Below are 26,525 nucleotides of genomic sequence, written 5' to 3' on the forward strand. Positions count from 1 at the left end.
CAAATAGAAAAACCATATTTCTTCCTATTGTTTCACCTTATTGAGGCATTTTCAATATTCAACATTTAATAAAATAAGTTGAATCAGTAGGCTCGAATAAGTGAATAATTAAAATATTAATAATACTCATACTGATTTCAAAAATACAATTAATTACTTAAAATTTATTTCAAATATTTTATTAGTATTCGTCGTATATGATATTTCCCTATTGTAAGATTTTTCAATTAAAAAAAAAAAAATACTGGACATTTAAATTGGTGCTTGATTTATGAATCAGTATTTTAAAATGGAGTACAATCAAATAAAAGGCAACTTAATGAATACTCCTTACATCCAAGTATACATATAATTACATTGAAATAAAACGATTGCAAAGATTTAAACGCATGCGTTGTGGTAATTTAATCGAAGGATGCTTAATTATTTTTTGTATGTGCACTAATTTTCCTCGCCTTTGCATCGGCGCTTTCGTCGTGCCGCCGCGTCCCCCGTACAGTATTACGGAGGAACGTACCGTATTACTGCAACTACGGCGCTGTCATTATATGCAATGGATGCACGACCATGATGGTATGCAATCGGTTCACGCTTCGAGACCCGTCGCGAACGTCGGATCTCCGAATCCGCAATGATAAAAACACACATGTTCTCATCAACTACCTGGTCGCGGTACTCTGAGACTCGCGCTATCCGTGGCACAGAATATTATGTACGACCGCAGCTTCATACTGCGAATCTCGTGCTGCTAAAACTACACACGATTGTTATGCATTTAGACTTTATTAGTGTACCGACAACAAAGTATGAATTGTTTATTTGTTATATATACTGTATGCTCATTATTATATTTTGTACCTCTTACATTATTTTTATATAACTTTTTTCTTTTCTTATTCTTTCAATTTAAATTTAAATTTATCTTGTTTCTAATTACTTTATTTTTATAACTGTATATAAATATATATATATTTTATTTTATTTGAAATTTTTAAGTGCTTAACATTTCTTAATTGTTGAATTGCTTTTTTATACCGATAGTGTACTTAATCAATAGCTTACACCACTGTGAAAAAAAATTATCGACTGTTTTCAAAACTTTTATTTATTTATATTCTTATTTTATATATACAAAGTATGTAAAAACGGTTGTGTTTTTTCTAAAATAAAAATAAATAAATACACGACCTTAGCGAACTACAGCACTTATATAAAGAAGCATATTATAATTTTTTATTTAATTTAATTATGAATTTTTGTTTATTCAGAAAAACAACAGCAATACAATAAAAATATACACAACATTGAAAAAAAAACATAAAATAAAGCCAAATCAGTTTTCCACATAAATACAACTATATAAATCCAGTTCAATTAGATATTAATTCATAGAAGTGCATGTGTGCGAGTTTTTTTTGTGTGAGGATGCGTGTGTAAAAAAGTGGAGTGTGGTTTTGGTAGGTATGTGAATATGTGTGAGATTGTATATGGGTGTGAGGGTAGGTTTATGGACGGGGTGAGTGTGTGTTTGATATGAGCATGTAAAAATATATTTTTTTTAAAGAAACATAATTTTTTCATACAACAGTTTTTTAATTTTGATTTTAAAAGTGAGTTTACTGCAGTTAAATATGTCTATGTTATTGTTATTTAAAAACACATTTTAATTACGCGTCAAGCAAATCAGGGGAAAGTTCTGTGCATAGTTGGTGCGAACTGTAGGTACATGGAAAAAAAATAGATCTGTGTGACAGGCGCGGTAGCCAGGTACATTAAGGGCCAATTCAGAAACCAGAACAGGACTATCAAGACGTCCATTAAGAATATCATGTAAAATCCCCATATCTTATACCAAACGATGATCCTCAAGACTAAGTATATTATGTTTATGAAAAGAAGTTTTATAGTTAAGGTCCGTAAATCTAGATCTCCAATTGAGATGTCTCAAAAATGTTTTCTGAATAATAATATTAAAGTTAGTATATGACCTACCCTATCTAACAGCAAATAAAGAACTTTTTAAACAAACTAACCAATTAAATGCAACTAACTCTTTAAACTTGAATCCAAAAAAATATTCATAAATTAGCCAATGATGTAATAATTGTAGACGTAAAACAAAAACTTGACGAACAAAAACTTGAAAACGAGACAAGAACAGTCGAGACTTATAAACCATGGACTGAAATTATACAATAAACTACCAGACAAAACTAAACAAAAGACTCACCATAAGAAAAGATGTTAAAAATATTATCATTAACAGTAGAATGTGAATTTTAAAATTGAAAATATTTGGTTACATGTTTGTAACCCGTAAGTATCACTGAAATTTTATAATAAAAAATAAAGAAATAATACTATATGGCTGATTAACTTAGCGCCATTTTTGTGAAAAATCACCTCAAAGGCGCTTTACAATTGTATACTTAATCTAACATTTTAACTATGCTAAAGTGACAAATTATATTTTCTGATTAAAAATTGAGGGTATGGTAAACTAAAAAAGTGAGATTTTAATTTGAATCTGAACTGACTGGAATTGTCGATGATTTGTAAGTTTGAAGGGAATTGGTTTCAGGCAGAGGGGCAAGCAATGGCAAAAACACGATCTCCGAATCTAGTGTTTAGGGAGCGCCAGATTCCGACAATTTTTTCTCTGCCTGAACCAGATGCAGACCTTAGAGTAGATTTTCTAAAGTGTTTTCCCTAATACAAAGGTTCTATAGGTATTTTGGAGCCATTTCATCAAGAAATTTAAATACTGTCCAGCAAAGCTTGTATTGTATTCTCTCTGGGCTTTTTTACCAGTGCAAAACTCAAAGATGTTGTGAAATGTGAAAATATTTTTTTACTTTACTTTTAAGTAAGTTTTAACCCATTCATTGAAATAAATTATTAAGTAAATTTTAAACTCTTTTTTGAGAACGCTGCGTTAAAAAAATTACAACTTTACCAATTCGTATTTCTTTGATTAGTAAGTTTTTTTTTTATATTCCTTTATTCAACTCATTGGTTTTAAATGTCCAGTTTATCACGTTTCAAAAAAAAATCTTAACCGGGTTTATATAGAAACATATAAAAATTTAATGCAATTTAAATGATTGTTTTATTTAAGACAGAAAACAATTCACTGATTAAATCAGTTTTATTGTTAAAATGGTCGGTCGTATTTTTACGTAAATAATCGTGTGATGTTCATCTATGCAATTCCATCAACGATAAACTTTTAATCGAAAACGAATGAATAAAGGACACGCATTAAGATGGTCGCAGTAAATCTAATGTATAATATGTACTTGCCTTCTGAGAAGAGTATTTGGGAAGCATCTAAAGTATGACGTTTTCCACATTCGAATGCTGACTGACTATATAAAGGCTGAGATTGCTCCAAATCATTACCATTCGATAGTCAGCTTTAATTGGTTCAACAGCAACAATACTTGCTCTAAAGACTTTAAATTTAACTTTCTTACTTTAACGGGAAAACAAGAATAACCATGAAGACAGTGAGACATTTACTGATAATTCAACTTTATCTGATTTTTTTTTTAAATTGGAGCAGTTGTCTTTTTAACATAGATTATGCTTTTATAGGCAAAATTACCTAAATTGAATTATTGTTTTTTATATTCAAATATTTTCTTTTTTTTTGTCAATTATTTCTATACCATTTATAATGAAATCATTAATGTTTTTTTTAGTGGTACATTCTTCTCTCTGCATTCGCTTTGGCGATAACTAAAGCCGAGCCTCCGGTGAATTCATATTTGCCTCCATCGGGCAGTGGAGGAAGGCCCTCTTCCGAATATGGTGTCCCTGGCCAGGGAGGGAATCAGGGTGGTGGGGGTGGTGGTGGGGGGCGTGGAGGGTTTGGTGGAGCTCCTAGCTCAAGTTACGGCGCTCCGGGACAAGGAGGGCCATCCGGGGGGGCTCCTTCAAGTAGCTACGGTGCGCCAAGTCAGTTTGGTGCTTCAGGGTCTCAAAGCCCTTCATCGTCGTATGGCGCTCCTGGCCAGAATGGAAATGGGGGAAGTTCACCATCGTCACAATATGGTGCTCCTGGAGCTGGAGGTTTCGGAGGCGGTAGTCAATCTGGTTCAAGACAAAATGGTGGTGGAAATGGAGGCCGACCAAGTTCATCGTATGGAGCTCCCGGCCAAGGAAATAACGGGGGCAGTCCTAGTTCTTCGTACGGTGCACCCAGTAAAGGTGGATTTGGATCTAGTTCCCCGAGCTCTTCTTACGGGGCTCCTGGTGCTGGAGGTCAAGGTGGTTTCGGAGGATCTTCTCCTAGCTCCGCTTATGGAGCTCCTGGCTTTGGAAATCAAGGAGGTCAAGGAGGTCAAGGAGGACCTGGAGGATTTGGAAGCAATGGAGCTAAACCTAGCTCTTCTTATGGGGCTCCTGGTTCCAATGGTGGACAGAATGGTCCACGTGGAGGCGGCGGACAGCTGAGTTCTTCTTACGGAGCTCCTGGTTTTGGCGGTCAAGGAAATGGTGCGCCAAGCTCATCATATGGAGCTCCTGGACAAAACGGAGCTCAAGGAAGTTCACGTCCCAGTTCTTCATATGGTGCGCCCGGTGCTAACGGAGGTCAAGGAGGGGGAAGACCTAGTTCATCTTATGGAGCCCCTGGTGCCAATGGACAGCAGTCGGGAGGTAGACCTAGCTCGTCATATGGCGCTCCCGGTCAAAGTGGAAGTAATTCTCCAAGCTCTTCATATGGCGCTCCTGGATCTGGAAATGGCCAAGGTTTTGGAAGCAATCCCTCTTCATCATATGGCGCACCAAATGCTGGAGGACGTCCAAACTCAGAATATGGAGCTCCAGGAGCAGGAAACAACGGAGGCAATGGGGGTGGTTACGGGGGTGATCAAGGATCTGATGATGGTAGCAACGGGGTAAATTCAATTTGTTCTACTCATATCTTAGGTTTTTTTTAATGATATATACTCAAACACAATCAAAACTTTTAATAATGTTTCAGGAACCAGCAAAATATGAGTTTAAATACGAAGTAAATGACCAAGAGAGCGGTTCGGTGTTCGGTCACTCGGAGCAGAGAGACGGAGACACAGCAAATGGGGAGTATAACGTACTTCTTCCAGATGGCCGCAAGCAGATTGTCGCATACGTGGCTGGCATTGACGGATACAAACCTCAGATCAGATATGAGGGTTCGTTTGAAGAAAAATAATACTAGTCCTGTTGGATAAATAACAAACAGCATGCAAATGCAATAGTACTAAACACTATATACCGCTTTTATTAAAGCATGAAATGTCATTATAAACGTGACACATTTTTGATACTTGAATGTTATTTTAATAATATTTTCCGCGTCTTACGAGAACATTTATTTCAATTATAAAGTAATACAGTGTTCTCGGTTTACGGTTCAAAATGCTTTGTAGTGTTGAATGCTTGCAAAATACAGGTCGTATTCGACAATTTGCTCGGCTTTGCTTTAAATGTTTACGCATTTATTTATTTTTGTATGATTCAAGTTTTAATTTAGTTGCACTACTTAAGTTGAATAAACTTTTTTTTTATTTTTCCCTACAGGTGGTGATGCTAATGGAGGAAATGGTAAGAAAAATATTTACTATTAAATCACAGTATTATTTTCTAATTATTTTTAAGGAAGGTTTGAAAACGAGTAGTCAATAAAACGAAAATAAGCTTTGAAATTTTCGATGAAGAGTATTTTAAAATTCTGATTAGTAAAAAAGTTTTGTTTACATATGTCTAATTCCAACCAGATTTAAGTCTAAACACACTTTTCATATTTTTTTTTTAGGCGGTTACTCATCCGGTGGTCCTAACGGTGGTAGCGGAGGCAACGGTGGCTACTCTAGTGGCGGACCTGGCCAAGGTGGACTCGGAGGGTCAGGCGGTTACTCGAGTGGTGGTCAGGGAGGATCTTCGGGCTATCCGAGCGGCGGTTCATCAGGCGCAGGTGGTTACCCCAGTGGATCATCTGGCGACTTCGGATCTTCTAACGGAGGTGCTTCTGGTTACCCCGGCGGCAGGTCAAATGGCAACAGTGGCGGCAATGGTGGTAACTCCGGGTATTCCAAAGGTGGACCAGGAAGCAACGGTGGTAGTTCCGGATATCCCAATGGAGGACCAAACGGCAATGGCGGAAACTCCGGCTATTCCAGTGGAGGATTAGGCCAAAACGGCGGTAACTCCGGATATTCCAGTGGCGGACCGGGCGGCAACTCGGGTTACCCCAGTGGAGGGTTAGGCAACAATGGCGGAAATTCCGGCTATTCTAGTGGTGGATCGAGCGGCAATGGCGGCAACTCCGGCTACCCCAGAGGTGGATCAGGCCAAAATGGTGGAAGCTCTGGATACTCTAGCGGTGGACCCGGAAGTAATGGCGGTAACTCTGGATATGCAGGAAGTGACGCAGAAGAAGGATATCCTAGTGGCGGACCAAGCGGAGCACGGGGATCTGGATATTAAAAGGCTGACTAAAAAACGTTCGAAACAAGGAGCATGCATTTATCATGAGGTTTGCGCTCTTGTTTCTCGTAGCTAATTCATATCCAATCCGAGGCCATTATCAACTGATACTCATTATTTAAGTACTTTTTAGTGTATTTTTGCTTTAGCGCCATATTCTCCTGTCATATAATTATACATATATTGTCTTCATAAAAAACTTAAGACCAGTAAACCTTATCAAATTTGTCCGCAAAGGTACACTTTACATACCTAAAAACCTATGCCTTATTTTATAATATATTAGTTACCTAAATTGAAATGCTATTGCTGATTATTTAAGCATAAGACTATAATGAATAAAATGTTTGATTTACTCAAAAAGTATTTAATTAATAATCCATTCGTAAATACCTGCCTAATAAATACAAACAGCTTTGCAATATATTGCCCATATGAATTATAATAATATCTTTTCATTTTCGCAATAAGTTTCTTGTTGTTAAAAATGTAATGGAAAATACTTCATATTTGTAAACATTTTATTTTCATATACCATAAAACTATCGTCAGTACATATAAACTTATTGACTTTTGAAAATTCTAATGGTTTTGTTAAAGATAACCCTCTGAAATAAAAAAAAACAAATATTGACCTAAAATTTTACTATAAATGAAACGGAAGAATTTTAACAACGTTTGAGTATGTCCAAATGCTAAAGGTTTCAGCTCTTGTACTTCACAAACGTCAACAGATGGAAGAGTTGAGGAAATGTGGATGTTCAAACATGGGCAGAATGGTGAGTGTTACACTGTGTGTAAAGTGGCCACTGAAACCGGCCAATGACAGGCCATAAGCCATGTAAATGCCTAGACTTTCATATTCCCTTCTCAGAAATGTTTTCCCTCTCTGTTGAAATAAATTTAAAGAAATAATTTTAGTTCATTAAATAAAATTAAATGTTTTAGTGCTAGTAAAATTTAAAAGAAAACTGTCTATTTTAAAGTGCATTTTTTTTAAATTTTGCAGCCGAGGTTTTTACCTATCAAAAACAAAAAACAGTACAAATTTGTTGATTTAGGTACAGAAAGTAAAACGTTTGGCTGGCTTATTGCTAAAAACAATATCTTGCAGCAATCCAAAAAATAATCTGGCTAATAAAAAATTGATCAAAATTTGGACTTTTTTTACTATTACTTTTTTTAATATATGAATACACATTTATTTATTTTTAAATTTTTGGTTTTATTACATAAATAGAGCTCACACAAACAATGATGTCGAAATGCATTAACCTAGTAACTGTCAGGAAATATATATTTTAAAACATATTATGTCAAGACCTTAGCTCAAAAAGTAATGCGAACAAAAATTATGTGGATATTTTGAGGTTTTTATATTTGTCTCGAAATTGATGGAATTCTGTAACAGTGGTCAATGACCATCATAAAAAAATGGTTGGTCTATTTTTACTACATAATATTGTAAAAAGTGACGATTTTACATTATCACTCGGGTGTATGAAAACATTTATATGCAAGCGAATAAAAACGAATATATGTAGGCGAGGATATTGAATCAAAAGAGTAACATTTCGAAATAAAACGTTTTGCAAGCCTACCACAACACTTGAGTCGATTATTGACGCAAACTTTGTCATCTCCGCCATTTCCTTCATCAATTTTTCACTCAACCCATATTTCGTCATTCACTAACTCAATCTCCCCCCACCCCCTGTGCCGCGCTGCCGGCAGACAACGCTTTGAGGTTTCGGCGCGAAAAGCGCCACAAAGTGCGAACGAATAATGACACCGTTCGTATTATGACGTAACGTAATTGGAATTTTAATTTAAAAACAAAGAAGGAGCCAGACCGACAGCGCCGCGATTGAAAATCAAAACACAGTAACCTGCACCTGTGTTTTTAGAAGTTTTTATTATTATTCAATGTATTACAGAAAATGGTATTGATCAAATGATTTTTAGAAAAGAAATTGGAAAATTTTGTAGTTTTTTTAATAAATGCATCTGTTTTTAATAACAGTTTTCATTTAATTAAGATTTACCCACTAAAAATCTGCTTTAATCCGAAAATATTATTATTTATATTTTATTTTATGTATAAATTCTGACCTTTTTTTATGTATTAGCAATAAGGCCGCCAAAGTGCGTATATTTTTGTTCTTAAAACTTTATTCAACGTATCCAGACCGAAAAAAATGATTCGAATAGACCGATTTCAGTTTATGTACATAAGCATTCGGCAAACTAACAAAAATGAATAAAATAAACCAACGAGTAAAATATGTGTACGCGAAAACATGAATAAATTATTGCACGGTTATAAACACTTCCAACGTTTAATTCTCCTGATGCCAAATACAAGTAGGCGCTGGGGTCGTTTGGTCCCCCCGTTCAGATCTTGTGTAATTTTTGGATACTTAGTGAGGGAAGAGTGAATGGGAAATTTTCCATGTACCCACAGTTCGCACCAACTATGCACAGAACTCTCCTCTGATTCGCTTGACGCGTAATTATAATTTATTTTTCAATAACATAGACATATTTAATTGCAGTAAACTCACTTTTAAAACCAAAATTAAAAAACTATTATTTGAAAAAAAATATGTTTCGTTATAATTTTTTTTTATATATTTTTACATTATAATTTTAAATTGTTTCTATTCACTCATATCAAATACACACTCACCCCGTCCATAAACCTACCCTCACACCCATATACAATCTCACACATATTCACATACCTACCAAAACCACACTCCACTTTTTTACACACGCATCCTCACACACAAAAAAAAACTCGCACACATGCACTTCTATGAATTATATTTAACTGAACTGGATTTTATAATTGTATTTATGTGGAAAACTGATTTGGCTTTATTTTATGTTTTTTTTATAATGTTGTGTATATTTTTTTGTATTGCTGTTGTTTTTCTTAATAAACAAATAAAATAAAAATGAAAGGTAAAAAAAATATATAATGAAACCCTTATCCATATATGATGGTATATAGGTCAATGCATTGTTTAATAAAATACTAAGATTAAAAAATAAGTATGGCTCTTTTAAAACCATACCAAAGCTATGAAAGCAAATTGTATAAGTGGTATGTTTGTTTTTAAATAGGAATGTTTGCAACAAAAGATAATTGTTTGAATCAGTTCTGAAACTGATAACATATTTTTGAGGGGGTGTAACTTATCATTTACAATCGATTTTTTTTAAACAAGGAACTCAGAATGGGCTTTTATCATGGATTTTTTTATTAGCTTTTAAATTAATCTAAAAAATCACACGCCGATCGGTATTATTCTTTTTGAAATCTGTTAAGAAATAAGGGAGATATAAAGGATTAAATTCTAGTAATTTGAATGGTGCCAAAAACAAACAGCTCGTGACGTCATCAAGTATGACGTCTTCGAATGTTTTGTGACGTCATCGGATTTATTTTTCATCAATGTCTATGGATTTTATAGAGTATTGTAGATAGCTTCTTTTTTCTATGCGTCGTATGTTTACATTTGCGGCGTCTTGTCAATTATTAGACGCTACGAGTTTTGATTTATCATTTTTAAGATGTATTATCGATGCGTTGTGCCTAAATGCAGAAATAATCAAAAGATATGCCGAAAAAACTATTTTTTCGCTTACCCAAGAACCCAGTAATGGCAGAGAAGTGGTGTCGGGCGATTAAAAGCATCAAAATATATTCAGCCAAAACCAATGTTTATTTCTGTGAGGACCATTTTAATGTAAGTATTATAACACGAATTCATTGAGTATACCGTTTTATATGTACAATGAATAGAAATATTAGACTTTCAGTAACAATTTTATAGAAACTATGCGTTCAGAGCATATTAATAATATACAAATTAATGTCAAAACCTGAAATTCAAATTTCACATTTTAATTTTCTCAGTGTGAGGATTAATTTCCAATTTCGTGGCTCACAAATCATGGTACACTATGTGTATGACTTATATCCATGGGCAATGAATTTTTTTATAAAATATTAAATTTATTTTATAGATAAAAGAAGATATACAAAACTATCTTAAATTTACTTTAATGGGAGGCCGTCCATTTTTGAAGAATCACGCGATTCCACATATTTTTAGTGGCGAAAATGAAGAGCCACTTTCATCATTTGTGGGATGTGCACAAGGGTCCGTTGACGCCTCCACACGTGATACCTATTCAACGCAATGGCAGCCACACCCCAGTACTCCTGAGCCTCTACCTTCCACGTCCTACTCTGTGCCTCGAGTGTTCTCCATGTCGCCGCCGCATCGCACTTTTACTCCCGAGACTTTGCCCTGTACGAGTTCATCGTATTCTGTACAGCACGTATTAGTGTCACCGTTACCGTGTACCGAGGTGCCTCGCGTGTTCTCTGTGTCCCCACCAGCTCGCACCGTTACACCTGCGCCTTTACCCTTTGCGAGTACATCATATTCTATGTCAGTGTCACCACGTACCAATATATCTGTGCCTTTAAGCCAGCATAATGAAGGGATTCAAGTTGGTTTGCAAAAAATGCCTACAGTTAGAAGCAAATCGACTTCAACTCGTCTAGAGTACAAGACAATTGCTTGCTCACCTATAAAAAAATTATTAAAATTAAATTTTGTAAAGAAGATTCTACATCAGTCTCTGCTGTGTCTGATGAAGAAAATGAGTCTGACAAAGAAAACATTTCAGATATGTCCATTAAATCTAGTTTAGGTTCTGAAGATCAAATTAACTTGACTTCATGTAACATGAGAGAGGGAAATGTTTTGATTTTAAAACAAAATCCCAAATTATGTTTAGGATTACCTAAAAATATGTATCACCTCATAGAATATATAACTTCTAAAGTAAATTGTGACGCTTTAGCCATTATAATTACTCTAAAAAAAATTAAACTTGGCGAGTCTTATGCTATTCTTGCTCTTCAATTTGGGATGTCCATAAGTACAATAGGTCGGATATTCACAACAACTGTGAAAATTCTAGCTCCTTGCTTAAAAGAAATGATTTGTTGGCCATCTGCTGAGAAAATTAGGTACAAATTACCTATTTCATTTATATCAAGATATTCGAAAGTGCAATCAATTATCGATTGCTTTGAAATACAAATTCATAAGCCGTCAGATCCTACAAATCAAGCTTTAACTTGGTCCGAGTATAAACATACAAATACTCTTAAATACCTTTTATCTTGCACTCCTGACGGATTAATAAATTTTGTGTCTTGCGGATATGGTGGACGTGCAACGGACACTGACATAGTTGAAAATAGTGGATATATTAGTCATTTGCAACCAGGTACTCACATAATGGGTGACAGAGGATTTAAAAACATATCCAAACTTCTGGAAAGCAAGCAATGCCAGCTCGTGCGGCCGCCCAGCGTATCTGCAGGAGTTCAGTGTACACCCCAGGAAGTGCAGCGAGCCAAGCAAATAGCTGCATTACGGATCCACGTTGAGCGTGTTATAAGTAGAATCAGAGAATTCGCAATGACACAAATGTACGCAGGTGTCCATTATAATCACATTTTTTTAATGGATGAAATTGTAATAATTGTGTGTGGACTAGTGAATTTGCAAGGAGTTTTAATAAATGAATAAATCTGCAAACATTGTATGTAAACGTAATATTACCTATTTGAAAAATAATACATAAATATAAATATACGTAATTGTATTTTTTTACATTTGAAGCAGTATATTTGTTTTTATTCAAATAGGTGCGAAGGTTTTTACGGTCACTGTTATCAATATGTTTCTTTTAGGGTGATACCGTGTGTGTTGGATTTGTTCCGACGTTTCGGCTACCATTGCAGGAGCCATCTTTAGGGTAAACTGAGTTTCAGGGAAACTGAGCTTCAGTTTACCCTGAAGATGGCTCCTGCAATGGTAGCCGAAACGTCGCAACTAATCCAACACACACAGTATCACCCAAAAATGAAACATATTTTTTTTATTCATTCTTATAATTTGTTTCTAACCACTAATATTTATTTGACTACGAACTGGTTTCAAAGCTACACAAGCTTTCTTATCAAGGTTTACTAAATTAAACCCTTATAAGGAAGCTTGTGTGGCTTTGAAACTGATCAGTAATAAAATAAATATTAAGCGGTTATAAACAAAGTGCTTTTATTTTCATTTTCAATATTGTATTTATGAAAAAATATGGGATTTATGCTCTCATGGCTAAATGTTTTTTTATTTGATTAATTTTTTACTGTAACTATAATGTAACGCATAAAATAAAACCTGCGTACTAAATATATGCACATTTTATTTACATTCATACCTTAATGTTGCCTGTCTTATGTACTTTCATCATGACTTACAAGTGGGAAATTTAAAATTGAAGAAGTATAAATTTCAAAGAAATGAATCTGTTGATTTGTGATTACTTGTATAATGGATGAAGCAGTAAATAAAAAAAACAAAGAAAGGTTGATTTTAACAAATTTAAAAAAAAAAGGAAATGCTTACAACGAAAAATGTTCTTTCATACAATAATAAAGTAGAAACTTTCGTTATCCATTGTACACCATATTATGTTAGTCACTTGTTAAAATAATATAATTTTACTTAAGGAGAAATGTTAAATGTTAAACCACTATTTTCAACTATGTCAGTGTCCGTTGCACGTCCACCAAATCCGCAAGACACAAAATTTATTAATCCGTCAGGAGTGCAAGATAAAAGGTATTTAAGAGTATTTGTATGTTTATACTCGGACCAAGTTAAAGCTTGATTTGTAGGATCTGACGGCTTATGAATTTGTATTTCAAAGCAATCGATAATTGATTGCACTTTCGAATATCAATCAGACCGATAAATTTGCGATTGTATTGAAACATTGAACCTATTTTGAAACCCACCCATTTAACCCATTTAATTATTTTTTTAACATGTTACGATAACATGCCTATTTGATTTATTGTAATAATCTATATCGATATGTTTTCATTGTTAAAAAGGAGTTTCTTTTAAGGATATATGTTTTAGAAAGCACTGTTAGTAAAAATATCATAACTAAATTAAGTATAATTTCATATTAAAATCGTAATAAAGTAAATTATTAAAATTCAAGTAAAACAATAACTTACGCTGAACAATGAAATAATATGGTCTTCTAAATGCCTACATTTATTCTTTTTTCAAAAAAAATATGCGTTATCGTTGGAATACATGTCTTTTTAGTAAAAAAAAATATTTTTCACTATGCCACATACGGCGTCCATGACTTCGACTGTAGTAAAGGGGTCGCAACTCTTTCAAAAGCGAAGGGGTTTAGTGAGTGCGAGAGAGAAAAATAGAAGCGAGGGGTCCTAACTACGCTACTTTGGCGCGTAGTCGCGAAATTCATTTTAATTATTCCCCCTCAGGTGATACTGTCGCAACAAAAATTACGCAAAACCTTTTCATTTTGCATACTGTAGCGGGACTCCGTTATCGCAGTCTTTTGAAGTTGTAAATTTTCGTAATTCAGATTTGCGTACCCCAAGAGATGCGACTTACGGCCTTCTCGCCCGGGCCGCCAGCGGTTAGGTAAAGTGTCTCGAAAGTTCTTGCGATGTCAATATTTTTGAAGCATATATATAAAGGTGAAGACAAATGTTATTTCATTAGTTATTCAGAGTGCTCTTGTGAATCCTTGGAACATAGCATAAAATATTAAAATGCTGAGTGCGAATTTTGTGGTAAGAATAAAGAAACGCTTGAAATCAAATGGAAATAATGTTCTTAATAACGTGTTTTGCACATAAAAAATAAACATATAAGTTGTAATAATTTACATCAGCATCATCATTTACCTATCCATGACTATTGATGCATTGGGCACTTTGCATCTCCATAATTTTTAAACTTATAATTAGAAATCAAACACTGATTTGAGTCTTCTGAACACTTTATTTTATTTTAACTTTTTTAATTTTTATGAGTATTCGTTTGAAAATGCCCTAATAAGGCGAAACAATTGTCACGAAGTTTTTATTTTTATATGTTTATATTTGTAAAAATAAAATAAAGTGTTCAGTAGACTCAAATCAGTGTTTGATTTCTAATTATAAGTTTAAATATAGAGTTCTACAAAATAAACACCAAATCAATCAATCCATAATTTTTGTTACGTTTGCGTATCCTTTAAGACAGATGATCAGTCTTCCGCTTCAGTTGCTTGATAAGGATTACGAATTGTTTTAGAGAAAAAAAACTGGATAATTGATTACTGAACGATTTAAAAAGTATTTTTTTTAAATGCCTTTTTCAAGTAATAAAAGACATTAGAAACGTAAAATAAAAAAAACAGTACATCCTCAAGATTTCAGAAAATAAGTTAAATAAATATAAATTAATGTATTACAACTGAGATGAAGAACAGTTTATAAAAGGGAATACAGAAGTCTAGACATTTATAGGGCTTATGATCTGTAACTGGCTGGTGTCTGTAAGTGGCCACACAACTGAATAACATTTACCATTCTGCCTTTCTTTAACTATCTATATTCCTTTAATCTTCTATCTGTTGATACAACCACCTGGACTAAGAAAAAGTATAAACATTGAACATTATTTTCGAGCGTTACGTATGCATATTAGCGAATGTAGGTGAAATATTTTTTTCAGAATCTCATCCGCATCAAAAAGGTTTTTAGCTCTTTAACTTCACAACTACAGCAACAACAAACCATCACGCCATTTCCCCGTAAGGGTAGGCAGAGAGGATAGAACGCTACATCACTCTATATTTGCATACAGATCTCGCTTCCTCTACATTCATACATCTTCTCATGCACGCGCGCCGATTATTCCTATTTTTGACATGTCCATCTTCAAGTATTTGTTGGATTTGGTCACGCCATGTCTTTCTCGGTCTTCCTTTATTTCTGCATCCATCAACATTCGCATTGAAAATATTCTTGGCCGTTCTTTCGCTGTCCATTTGTTCTACATGTCTAAACCAACGCAGAGCTCTTTTCTTGATTTTGTCGATAATGATTTTTCAGCCTTACCTAAGGTACGGATCTCAACATTTGTGCATCTATCGTACATAGTTTTACCACACATTTGCCTGAGAGATCGCATTTAGACAGCATTCAGCCTACTTTCATCCGTATTTTTCCAAGTCCATACTTCGCTCCCATACATCAGGGTTGGGACCAGGACTCCGTTGTGAATTGATAATTTTGCCTCTTGTGACAAACATTTTACATTTTCTTTTTGCACCACAACAGGCCAGGAGGCCTAATTACACTGGTGAATTACATCACAGAGCACCCAGGCTTGAGAAAAATCACATTTTAATTTTTGTGTTCTCACCGGGAATCGAACCCGGAACCTTCCGTGCGTGAGTCAAGCGTCTTGACCACTACACCACGGAGGCCGCCAACATGTATTTGCCAAGGTTGATTTAAGTGCACCGTTCACTTTGTTCCCGGCACTCACCCTCCTTTCAATATCTTTCATAGTCATTCCATCTCTAGTATACATACTTCCTAGATACACAAATTCCTCGTCTTTAACTTTAACTTCAAAAAGATAAAAATTACTTATTGTAACACTGAAATAACTTAACTTCAACAAAAGTGTACAAAAACTATTAGGATTCACAAATAAAAATAATCTAACACTAAATGCACTTCAAAGCACAAAAAATGAACCAAAACCTTAACATAAAAACAAACAATGACACTTTCAAAGAGCTAAAATACGTGACATACCTCGGACTCACCATGAACAGACATTTAAAATTAACCAAACACACAAACGAAATCTCCAAAGTAATGGCATCATTACATAGCCTCTTCTACAAAGTTAAAGATATCACACCAAAAAAGAAAGAAAAACACAAATCAGGAAGCTTATGTCAAAAACAAATTGAGCGACACGATCTCTTTCTATTTCCTAGACAACATTTCCGGTAACAAGACAGATATACAACAATGATACAAAGACAACAAAATAAAATTATTAAACAAACATACAACTTACAACTACCTGACCTCTACGACGGATCCGAACAAAAAAATACACCAGTTCAACATTAAATACTTGACAAAAGTTAAGACGATATAAATTGTACACGAAATTGCGCTGGGAGACATATAAGACTATGGCATAATATTAACCAAAAATGTTGACATACACTAATATAATACCAGACAATAACAACACTAATACATTAAAAGGCGAAAAGACAAGCGTAAGACAGTAAAAAATACTCAATAATGTTCTTTAACACTGCAATGTTGGAATACAAACTTTACCATTTAAATTTTTTACTGAAAATGATGATTAGATAAGGCTTACCAGACAAGACATAACTTGACATTATAATATTTCTTATAAAACCATAACGGGTTTATTAAAATAAATAAATATTAATACAAAAAATATTTTTTTCAATTTCTGAAAGCATTTGCCGCCAAATCTTTGAGTTCGTCATCAGTATGGCCGTGGAAGATTTTTATTGTTCAACAGCGATGTTGTATTGTGTAAGTTAAAATCTGGACATTAAAGGTTTCGTCAGAACAGAGAATTCAATAATAGCGATGGTCACGATATATCAGAACGGATGCAAGCTTTTGTACATAATATAATGTTTAAAATTTGACGTAGTCTGTATTTCAAAAACTTTATTACATAAAAAAAAACAGACCTAAGAACTCTAAAAACAACAAACAAACATCAATACTAACTTATGATGGACAGTGAATACTCATGCAATTAAAAGGTGAAAAGGCTATTAAAAAACGAATGCGATTATAAAGTCACACGTGCAAACGGAACACGGCGTACACTCGACCGTAGAAAATAAATCAATACAAAAGATCTGCTCACTTTTTGACTACCTAAAAAAAACTTGCTTGTTTAAAAATACGCGCTGGACTTTTTCTAAATTGGATTTAAATAATTTCGTTGCTCCGAGGCGGGTAAATTTGATGTTAATTGATTGATTGATTATCGTTTTATTTCCATTAAATTGTCGATTGACATTAATTTATAAATTTCGAAGCGGAAATACTGCCAAAGGTGATCAAGGGTGATGACAAATTAATTCAAAACAATCAATTGAGAAAATAAAAACGTTATTTTAGAAAGTCTGCTGTTAAACAAGTAATGAAGTTATTTTGTTGAAATTATTAATTATAAATTCACTTTGTATTATTCGATGGTTTTAATGGGGGAGTTCATCGGTTTTTTTCATTTTTTTATAAAATATCAAACTAAGTAAAAAAACATTGTTTTAAATTTTTTATCGTATTCTCATGATATTTTGTAATTACTTTGCCCGTGACGTCACTCGTTTTCGTCGGTGAGTTGACATGACACATAAAAGTAGAGCCCCGTAACTATAGAAATACACTAAACGGTAAAAAAAAATGGCTTCTCGGAAACCGGAAATCCATCATAACACAATTTAACGCTGAAATCGATTGGTTAATGCACCAGAACATGTGATTTTTTTCAAACCATAAGTTGAAAAAAAAAACGTTTGTTGGTTAGTGAATGTTTTTAATTAATAAAATAAAATATTTAAACAATATATAATAGCGGGATGACGTTTGAATCCCCTCAGTTCGATACACCAATAATCAGTTTTATCGCTCTCACGACATCGTTTGATTGATATGGTTTTTAAGATGTTAACTATATTTACATAATTTAATTACATAACCTTTGAATTAAAGGAATGTTTGGAGGTGAAAGACATTTTGTAAAAGTAGTTAATGTTATTTAGGAAATAAGTATAATTGTTTAAATCTAGAAAGACAATCAGGACATCGGTGCATGCAAGGCCACAGTTTGTGTTCTGCTGATCAAGGAACAGAACATGATTATTTCGCAACCGGCGGATCGGAACATCAAACGTCACTCGTTCCAGTAACGATGTTTCATCTATTAAGCAATTTAGTAAATAAAACATAAACATGGAGTCAGTGTTATTCCTAGACTGTAGATTTTTTACATTGACTCCATTTCTTCGTAAGTGTAGTGTACATATAAAGTTTTATTTTAAAATACAAAAAAAGATTTAATTATTTTCATGTTATAAATAACATGATAAAAAAAAAAACTGTTTTTAAATTCTATTAAATCTACGTTCGGAGACCAATGGGTTAAACGAGGTTCTAGTGTAATCAGTTTGGTTTTTATTGTTCCAGGTATGCGGTTTTCTTTTCTTCGTTTGCCAGGCATCTGGAGAGCCTGAACCCCAAGGTAAGGAGTACCTTCCCCCCAAAAATGGAGGTAGAGGAGGAGCTGGTGACGAAGGACCCAATGTAAGTATTACAGTTGATTATCATCATCATTCCACACTGCAATGGTAAATTAAATGGGGTTCATTTTGATCACCTGTTACGTAATGGAAAAGTGATTAGACTTATACCCGTATTCAGAGACAAACCTTAAGGTGAGGAAAGTACATTCTATTGTCATCACCTTCGGGTTATTCTCTGCATTTGAAATTAGAATGTACTTTCTTTACCTTAAGTTTTGTCTCTGCATACGGGTATTAGCCGACTTAAATTCGGCTATGGAATATAATAAAATCTAGTTTGTAAAACCGTGTGATTTGATTGATTTTCGTGTGATTTTTTTGTTGGTTTGAAATTCAGTAACAAATAGCATGAAACGCCTTTAACTGTAATTTTTAAATGTGTCCAGACAAATGAAGAATACAGTTATATTTGTGACATATGTAGAACCAGAACCCCGGACGATTGTTTTCGACTTGATATGGCTGGTCTCAGGTGAAAATCTTGAATAAAGAAATCATGTGAAGATAAGTCCGCCTCATTGTGCAGTAGTTGACCTGTTCTTCTACCGTTTTTATAGTCCCGGGTTCAATTCCTGGCAAGGTGGACAAGGAATATTTATTTTGGAGTTTGGTTAAACTGCAATATTCATCGTACCGGAATGGCACCTAAAGCGTAAGACTGATCACCTTACCTTCATATCAAACAAAAAATTATCAAGATAATCTGCGATTGGTGAACCAATGCACCATTAGGTGCGGAAAAGGGAATGATGATATATGCATTTTTTTGTATTTGATCATGTCTTATAATATATTTTATATAAATACTCGTGTACATGAAAAAAAAAACAATAGATTTTCATATTTTTTTATTTATTATTGCGATGGGAACGGTTAATACGGTGTACTGAAGTACATGGTAATAAAACTGGATTTTAAAAAATATATTATGGTAATGCAATGTCGTCTAAAATATATTTTTTTAATTGAGTGATAAAATGTAAGGATTTAAAAAATAAATTAATAAAAAATAGAAAATTAGATGTAAATTATTTGATATTAATTTTAATCATTTTGAATGAAATGCAAACTGAAATAATGCAAGGTAGACTGTTTTTAGTGCTAAAAGTATTCGTCATGTTTCATGAAACACAGTGTGATAAATCTACTAAAAAGCTAAAAGTAGAAGTTGACTTTATGGGTTACTATATAAATAAGCATCTTGTCGTCAAAAATGTTAAATAAATGAGTATATGCAATCCTGAATTGATTTTTAGGAGCCAGCAAACTACGGCTTTTCGTATGAAGTGCAAGATTCCGGCAACAGTATTGACTTTGGCCACAGCGAGAAGAGAGTCGCTGAGCAAGCTTCTGGATCCTATCACGTTCTGCTTCCTGACGGAAGAAAGCAGATAGTAGATTATGAAGCGGGGCCAGATGGGTATAGACCGCAGGTAAAATTTTAATTATTTTGTTACCTTGAAAAGTTCAAAAAAATTAAACAAAGCTAAAAAGTAACGAAAAGATATTCTCTAACAGTTTTTATACAAGTAAATGTTATAGTTTTGACTTATGTATTCATTAGAAAATTTGTAACTTTTTAATACATACTTACTTACTTATCGGGTCGGGACAGATATCGCCTTGTCAGTGGTGGTGACGAATAGTGATTTTATTTACAGGTAAGCTATAAAAAAATATCATATATTTGTACCTACATAGAAGGTACATAATATAATGTAAGTAATACATACTGTCAATTGATATTTTTCTGTGGTTTTATGTCATACAACAACTCTCATCCATGAAATCAAGTGACTTAAGCGACGTAACTTCTTGATATATTATATTATATAGATATATTATCCATTTCTTTAATACAAAACTCATTTAAAAATATATAAAAATTGCATTATGAATTCAGTCGATATTAGGTATTCAATTGAAATTTCAACTGGCCGAATTGTTCTAGAAATAATTAGTACTAAAAACGGCCGCGTCGAGCGCATATGTCCTGCAAAATGACGCATGAAAGTAATTATCGTCTTATGTCAAAAGTACCATCTCAAAGAAAAATAGCCCTTAAGAAACAATGTTTGAAATACTGTTTTCCAAATCAAGAATCTTCTAATAATTTGTGTATTCTGCAAGTTTAATCTAGCAGAAAAAACACGCACTGGGGTTAAGACATTTAAAATACAGTATACTTATTTGTATGAAAAAATAAGCTGGAATAATCGGCTTTCTTAACTCACCGCAGGCACTAGGCGCGCTTTATTAATATTTATATTTATATAAGGATAAAAATACAAACGGTGGAAATGATTTAAAATAAATGGTAAGTTTTTATTTGTTTTTTTGTAAATAAAATTTCAGTAAAACATTATTATGGTCAGTCAAATATAATGGTAAGCTGCGCATAATCGCTTTTATACCTTACAATATTTGAGTTTGTCCAAATGTTCGTAGACAAAAGACTGGATTTTCACCCCCTCGGGAGTCATTACTTCATTAAGGAAATATGGAAGTCTAGGCATTTACAGGGATTATGACCTGTCATTGCCTGGTTTAAATGGCCACTTTACACACTGTGTATTATTCACCATTTTGCCTATGTTTAAACATCCATATTTCTTCAATTCTTCCATTCTTCCATGATTTTAGTGAAGTTAAAGAGCCGAAACCTTTATTGTTAAGAAGTAATATTGTAATATTGTACTCAAATATTGTAATGAAACCAACTGGTCCAAGAAGAAGTTTAAAAATTGAAAAATTGTTTTCAAACGTTGCCTAGTATGCAAAATAATTCAGTCAGATGAATCTCTTCACAATAATAAAGGTTTCGGATCTTTAACTTTACTAAAACCAACAAATGGAAGAATTGAAGAAATATGGATGTTTAAACATAGGCAAAATGGTGAATGTTACACAGTGTGTAAAGTGGCCACTTATACCAGCTAATGACAGATCATAAGCACTATAAATGTCTAGACTTCCTTATTCCCTTATTTAAGGTATTCTCCATCCCTGTTGTAATTTGTTTAGCTTTTATACCTGTTATATATAGCGGTTCGCCCCTAGTCAGTGGCCATCCTCAAATCATTATCATCACAAGTTAACTGCATTTGTGGACACCGCAGCAGATGAGGATCATCTTGCACCTCTCAACAATCGCAGTTCATGGCATCTCCTCCCAGAAAACCCCACCTCCGTTGATTGTATTGATACGTAAATATTACTCTGTTTTGTTAACACAACACGTTATAACTAACGTATCAAAGTTCACAGTTAAGTGATTAATACTCACAGTTTAATCAGACAATACACGCCTCAATTAAAAACAATCTCATCGAGATACATTAGAATTACTAACTAAACGAAGATTTAATACTTATTATTTCCTACGTAGGTAGGAACATATTCTACTTATAAACGTTTTTTCTTTTCAGTTTCTCAATTTTTTTAAGTTTTATAATATTATAACCTCAGAGTAATAAGGCGTCCCAGCTACGGAGACAAAAGTTATTATTTGTCTATCAATCACGAAGTTAGCTACATCCTAGTTTATGGAATAAAATGGACTGTTAATACTCAGGTCGAGAATGGCAAGCGCAAATTGAAACCGTCTGTTACACGTTTGTTATTCAACCAAGAAAAAATTGCACTTCTTTTTTTCTATGCAACAGAGCGAAATGCTGTCTCAAGAGCTGTGGCGCCTAATTACTCGGAGATTATAACTGAAAATGCATATATTTCTCCAGTTTTTCACTATTTTTTTATTTGCGCAAAAATGTGTTTTGCATAGTCATTTTTTTGTGGTTTAAAGAAACATTTACAACATTATAATAAGACCTTCTAAAAAATACAACAAAAATAATATATTAAAAAAAAATTATTAAAAAAGTATGCTTACCTTAGTAAAAAGAATCATTAAAAAGAAGTACGGTTTAAAAGAGCGAAAAGATATAAGACCAAAGAGTAAAAAAAAATGAGAAAGTAATCAGTTCGTTGTAACAATTAATTAGTAATAAATATAATACTGAAGGTAACACAAAAGAATTAAGAACAAAAATGTTATGGACATTTTAGGATACAATTAATAGTTACTTTGTCTTCGTAGCAAAACGTTATTTAATCATAATTGACATAGGGTCTTTACAGAGTGTTTTCTATAAATAGTAAATGAAGAAATATAAAGGCAAGATATTTAATAGAAAACTCATCTAACCGAATTCACAGAAAACCTTTTCTCTTAAATTCAAGATAAAACAAATAGCTTTTATTGTTTTATAGTTGAAAGTTGAATAAACTCAATATAAGTTAAAAAGTTTTGCTTTCTGTTACAACACAAGAAAATATTATATAATTTATGTTTTTTGCTGTTCTAATGGTAGTTTTATTCAAAAAAATATCTTATAATGACAAGGGTTAACAGAGTAAATCTTTCAAGAACATTCCAACTACACACAAAGTGATAATGGCAGAATTGATGAGATACTTTCATTCAACAGGTTCGCTATGAGGGGGAGGCCAAGGTTGTCGCCAGTGGAGGGGGAAGTGGTTCTGGCAGGGGGAGGGGTGGAGGGGAGGGATACAATTACAACGCGGCCTCGAACCAACAACCCGTCCGACAGCCAGCGCCCAAAGCAATCCAATCTCCTACCCCAAAAACTATTGCGTAAACGAAATTTACCGTTTAGTTCAATTTGTTTTTAGTTTTTTTATTCAACTGGTTAAGAAAATTATGGAAAGTGCATAATAAACTTTTTTTTGTAATTAGTTTATTTATGAATGACTTTTTAAAACCAAAAAATTGTAAAACAGAAATACTTTGTAACTCTCTTATCAAAATTAAAATCACTCAAGAATTTATTGGAAGTATATGTTATTTGTATGAATGCATTTTTCCAAACTTAAGCCGAACAATATACTTTTTATACGGAATAATTAAATTTTTACAGTAATATTAAAAAAAGAGAAAATTTCATATTGTTTGTTAAGCATATTTAGGTGCATGTTTCTTTTATTATGTACATATATTTATTTATTAAACCAGCTAAAAATCCAAAGAAGAACTAATAAAACATAATATATTTCATATTATGTAAATAAAACGAAAAACAAATTTTTTAAATGACTTTTATTTATTTTGGCGCATGTTTTCAATACAAATTAAAAAAATTCTTAAATCAATAATCTATAATAACAATAAATAAAAAAATACATTTAGACACTGTTGGCGGAAATTTTAAATGCTGTAAAAGATAAAGTGCATATGATTTATTTATGCTTTTTTCAGCTAGTTCATTACATCTTAGAACAAAAATAATACTTTCTGAAGTCTTTACAATTAAAATAAAATTTACTGAGAACCTATTTTTACAAATTCGTTTAGAATACTTAAAGGCTTCTTATTTTTTCTGAACATTGTACATTTTTTAACCATTTTTAAATGTGTTTTGAGACTGGTTTTCTCCTTATAAGAAAATTATTTTTTTTGTCTCTACTATCTAATAAAGTTCAGGATAAAATGTTATTATTGTTATTATAAACTTACTTTTTTTTTTTTTAATTTACGGTTACAAAAATTTAGTAAACCAAGAGTTGTAATAAAAACGTGTTTTATTTAAAACGATATTTTCCTCGAAAAATAATTTACATTTTATCAAATGTTATATACAAATATTTAATAACAGTTAAAAAATGTTTGACCACAAAGTTAATGCTTTATAAATTAATAATATTACATTTTATCATTTACAACAAGCATGTCTAGCTCGCGGCCATCGACAAGACTATATAAAAGCAACAAATTACTTTCCGACATGCAACATGAATTTAAGTGAAACTGGATCATATAAAAACGTTACCCTTAGAAAGGAATTTGAAACAACATTTGCAGATTTTGAACTATTGGAAAATAAGTTTTTTCTGTTCACTTTGATTTGTTGAATAAATATGCAATAATAACCTAATCAAATGCAAAACAATGTAATTTAGATATAGTGTGATTTTGATTCAAAGTCAAAATTCAGTGAAGTTGGCGCACCTGAGTTTTATAAATATTTCCTGAAAGTTTGCATGCGAAATTATTTTCATTCGTGGAATTAATTATCGATATGAGTATTTGTTTTCTATTATAAAAAGAAATAAGTCTCCTGTCAGATCCAGAATTCCTAGTAATCGCAGCAAACGAATTTTTTCCCTAAGTAGAAAGGTTGTAGCAGAAAAAAAAATGTCGGGAAGAAAATAATAATAAAACTCTCGGTTTTTCGTTTAAAAGTATCTATCTTTTCAAAAAAATTAAACTATGTTTTTATAAATGTTAACCTTTTTTGCGATCCACGTAAACTTAAAACTTCGATATTTTTAGCCCATTTCAGCCTTAGAGTTTGAGACGCTTGCTATATCGCATTTAAAAATTTTGGCGACGGTATGTTTACTCTAAAAAATAATAAAATCATTTCAAAAACATGTGTAAGCTTTTAAAAACGCTTTTGCTATTTTTCTTGTTGTTTACAATGTAATAATTTCATAAAAGAAGAACAAATTTTTAGTTTTAATAACTACCTTATTCTTAACTATTTTTTCTGACAAGATCACTAATAACATTAGGCTTTGGTAACTATTTAAGTACTAACGACTTTTCATACCTATCACATTGTAAACGGCAAACCATAATACAATAATAATACATCATAATGCAATCATAATATCTATTGATAACTACCATATAATTCTTCTGAAGGACTTCGATGGCAAAGCATACGAACTTCCAATGACTCTGGTTCCTCATGCAAGGATAGAATACAACCGACCGGTTGAGAGGCTCCTTTACATAATCAAGTCTAATCAATATTGCCATTGAAGTACTAAGAGTTTGAACAGCTGTTAACAAGGAAAGGAGAAAGTGCATCATTGGACATAAACTAGTTAAATTAGATGGCTCTCGTTGGAAGAAGAGATATTTCGTCAAAGAGACCATACAATGAGTTAACCACCGACGAAGGAATACTGTTTATAGTAATAATGATACTGTTTTATTAACAAGTGAACAGAAAATAATTTTAAAAAGTGTTTTTCTGAAATCAACGACGTAATGAAGATTAATTAACTACTCTGATTTGAGTGAAAGAATAATTCTTAAATCATAAAGAAAACCTTAAATTTTACCAAGTACGAAGAACTGGCATATCATTGATATTCTGATAAACCCTCTTAATGTAATATCATTTAGAGGGTTTGCAATAATTAGCCCTTTCTGAGAAAAATCTATTCGAATGTTTGACTCAACTAAAGTCTTCTTTGTTCATATTTGCACATGAACTGAGAATTCAAGTATGAAACCATTTTTCTTTCGTTAAATTGATTAAAATAGAATTAACGGTTTTTACCAAAACATATTTAAAATTTTATAACTAATTTAAGTGGGTTTTCATACATAAAAACTTTGAAGAAGTTCAAAAATGACACATGACTTAGTTTTCATTTTTTTCCCCCAAATTTTGACATTAAGAGGGTTTCATCAATATCCTTAACGACGACATACGATTTTTTTAAAATTGTGATTGTGGTTTCACTTTACATTTATAATTTCATATGTCTTAATTACACAATAAGTTAATGTTTTAAATTGCAACTACCGGTAAAAATTACTATCCCCAAAATCATTTATTCTCTACCTAGTTATACAATTAACTTTGGTAACATTGCTGCTTTGAACTAACCACAAGAAAGTACCATTTAAATGGTTAATAGACGAAGCTCAGTTCTAA

The 26,525-nt window shown here is 32.7% G+C and overlaps 1 protein-coding gene across 2 annotated transcripts; it reads left to right on the forward strand.

The window, feature by feature from the left end:
- Positions 1 to 3,400: 3,400 nt before the first annotated feature.
- resilin (pro-resilin) lies at positions 3,401 to 6,837 on the forward strand. 2 transcript variants are annotated; one of them, XM_088241501.1, is made up of 5 exons: positions 3,401 to 3,509; positions 3,705 to 4,904; positions 4,991 to 5,180; positions 5,569 to 5,592; positions 5,804 to 6,837. In XM_088241501.1, exons 1-5 carry the CDS (start codon positions 3,501 to 3,503, stop codon positions 6,472 to 6,474), a joined length of 2,094 nt encoding a protein of 697 aa, XP_088097627.1. In that variant the 5' UTR covers positions 3,401 to 3,500; the 3' UTR covers positions 6,475 to 6,837. The 2 variants fall into 2 exon arrangements, with proteins under 2 accessions (XP_088097627.1, XP_088097628.1); XM_088241502.1 differs by having other exon boundaries at positions 4,991 to 5,091.
- Positions 6,838 to 26,525: the final 19,688 nt, after the last annotated feature.

The sequence above is a fragment of the Micrasema longulum genome, unplaced genomic scaffold (genome assembly GCF_059751315.1).
Source record: "Micrasema longulum isolate JH-2025_06_02 unplaced genomic scaffold, ASM5975131v1 h1tg002923l, whole genome shotgun sequence".
Taxonomy (NCBI): domain Eukaryota; kingdom Metazoa; phylum Arthropoda; class Insecta; order Trichoptera; family Brachycentridae; genus Micrasema; species Micrasema longulum.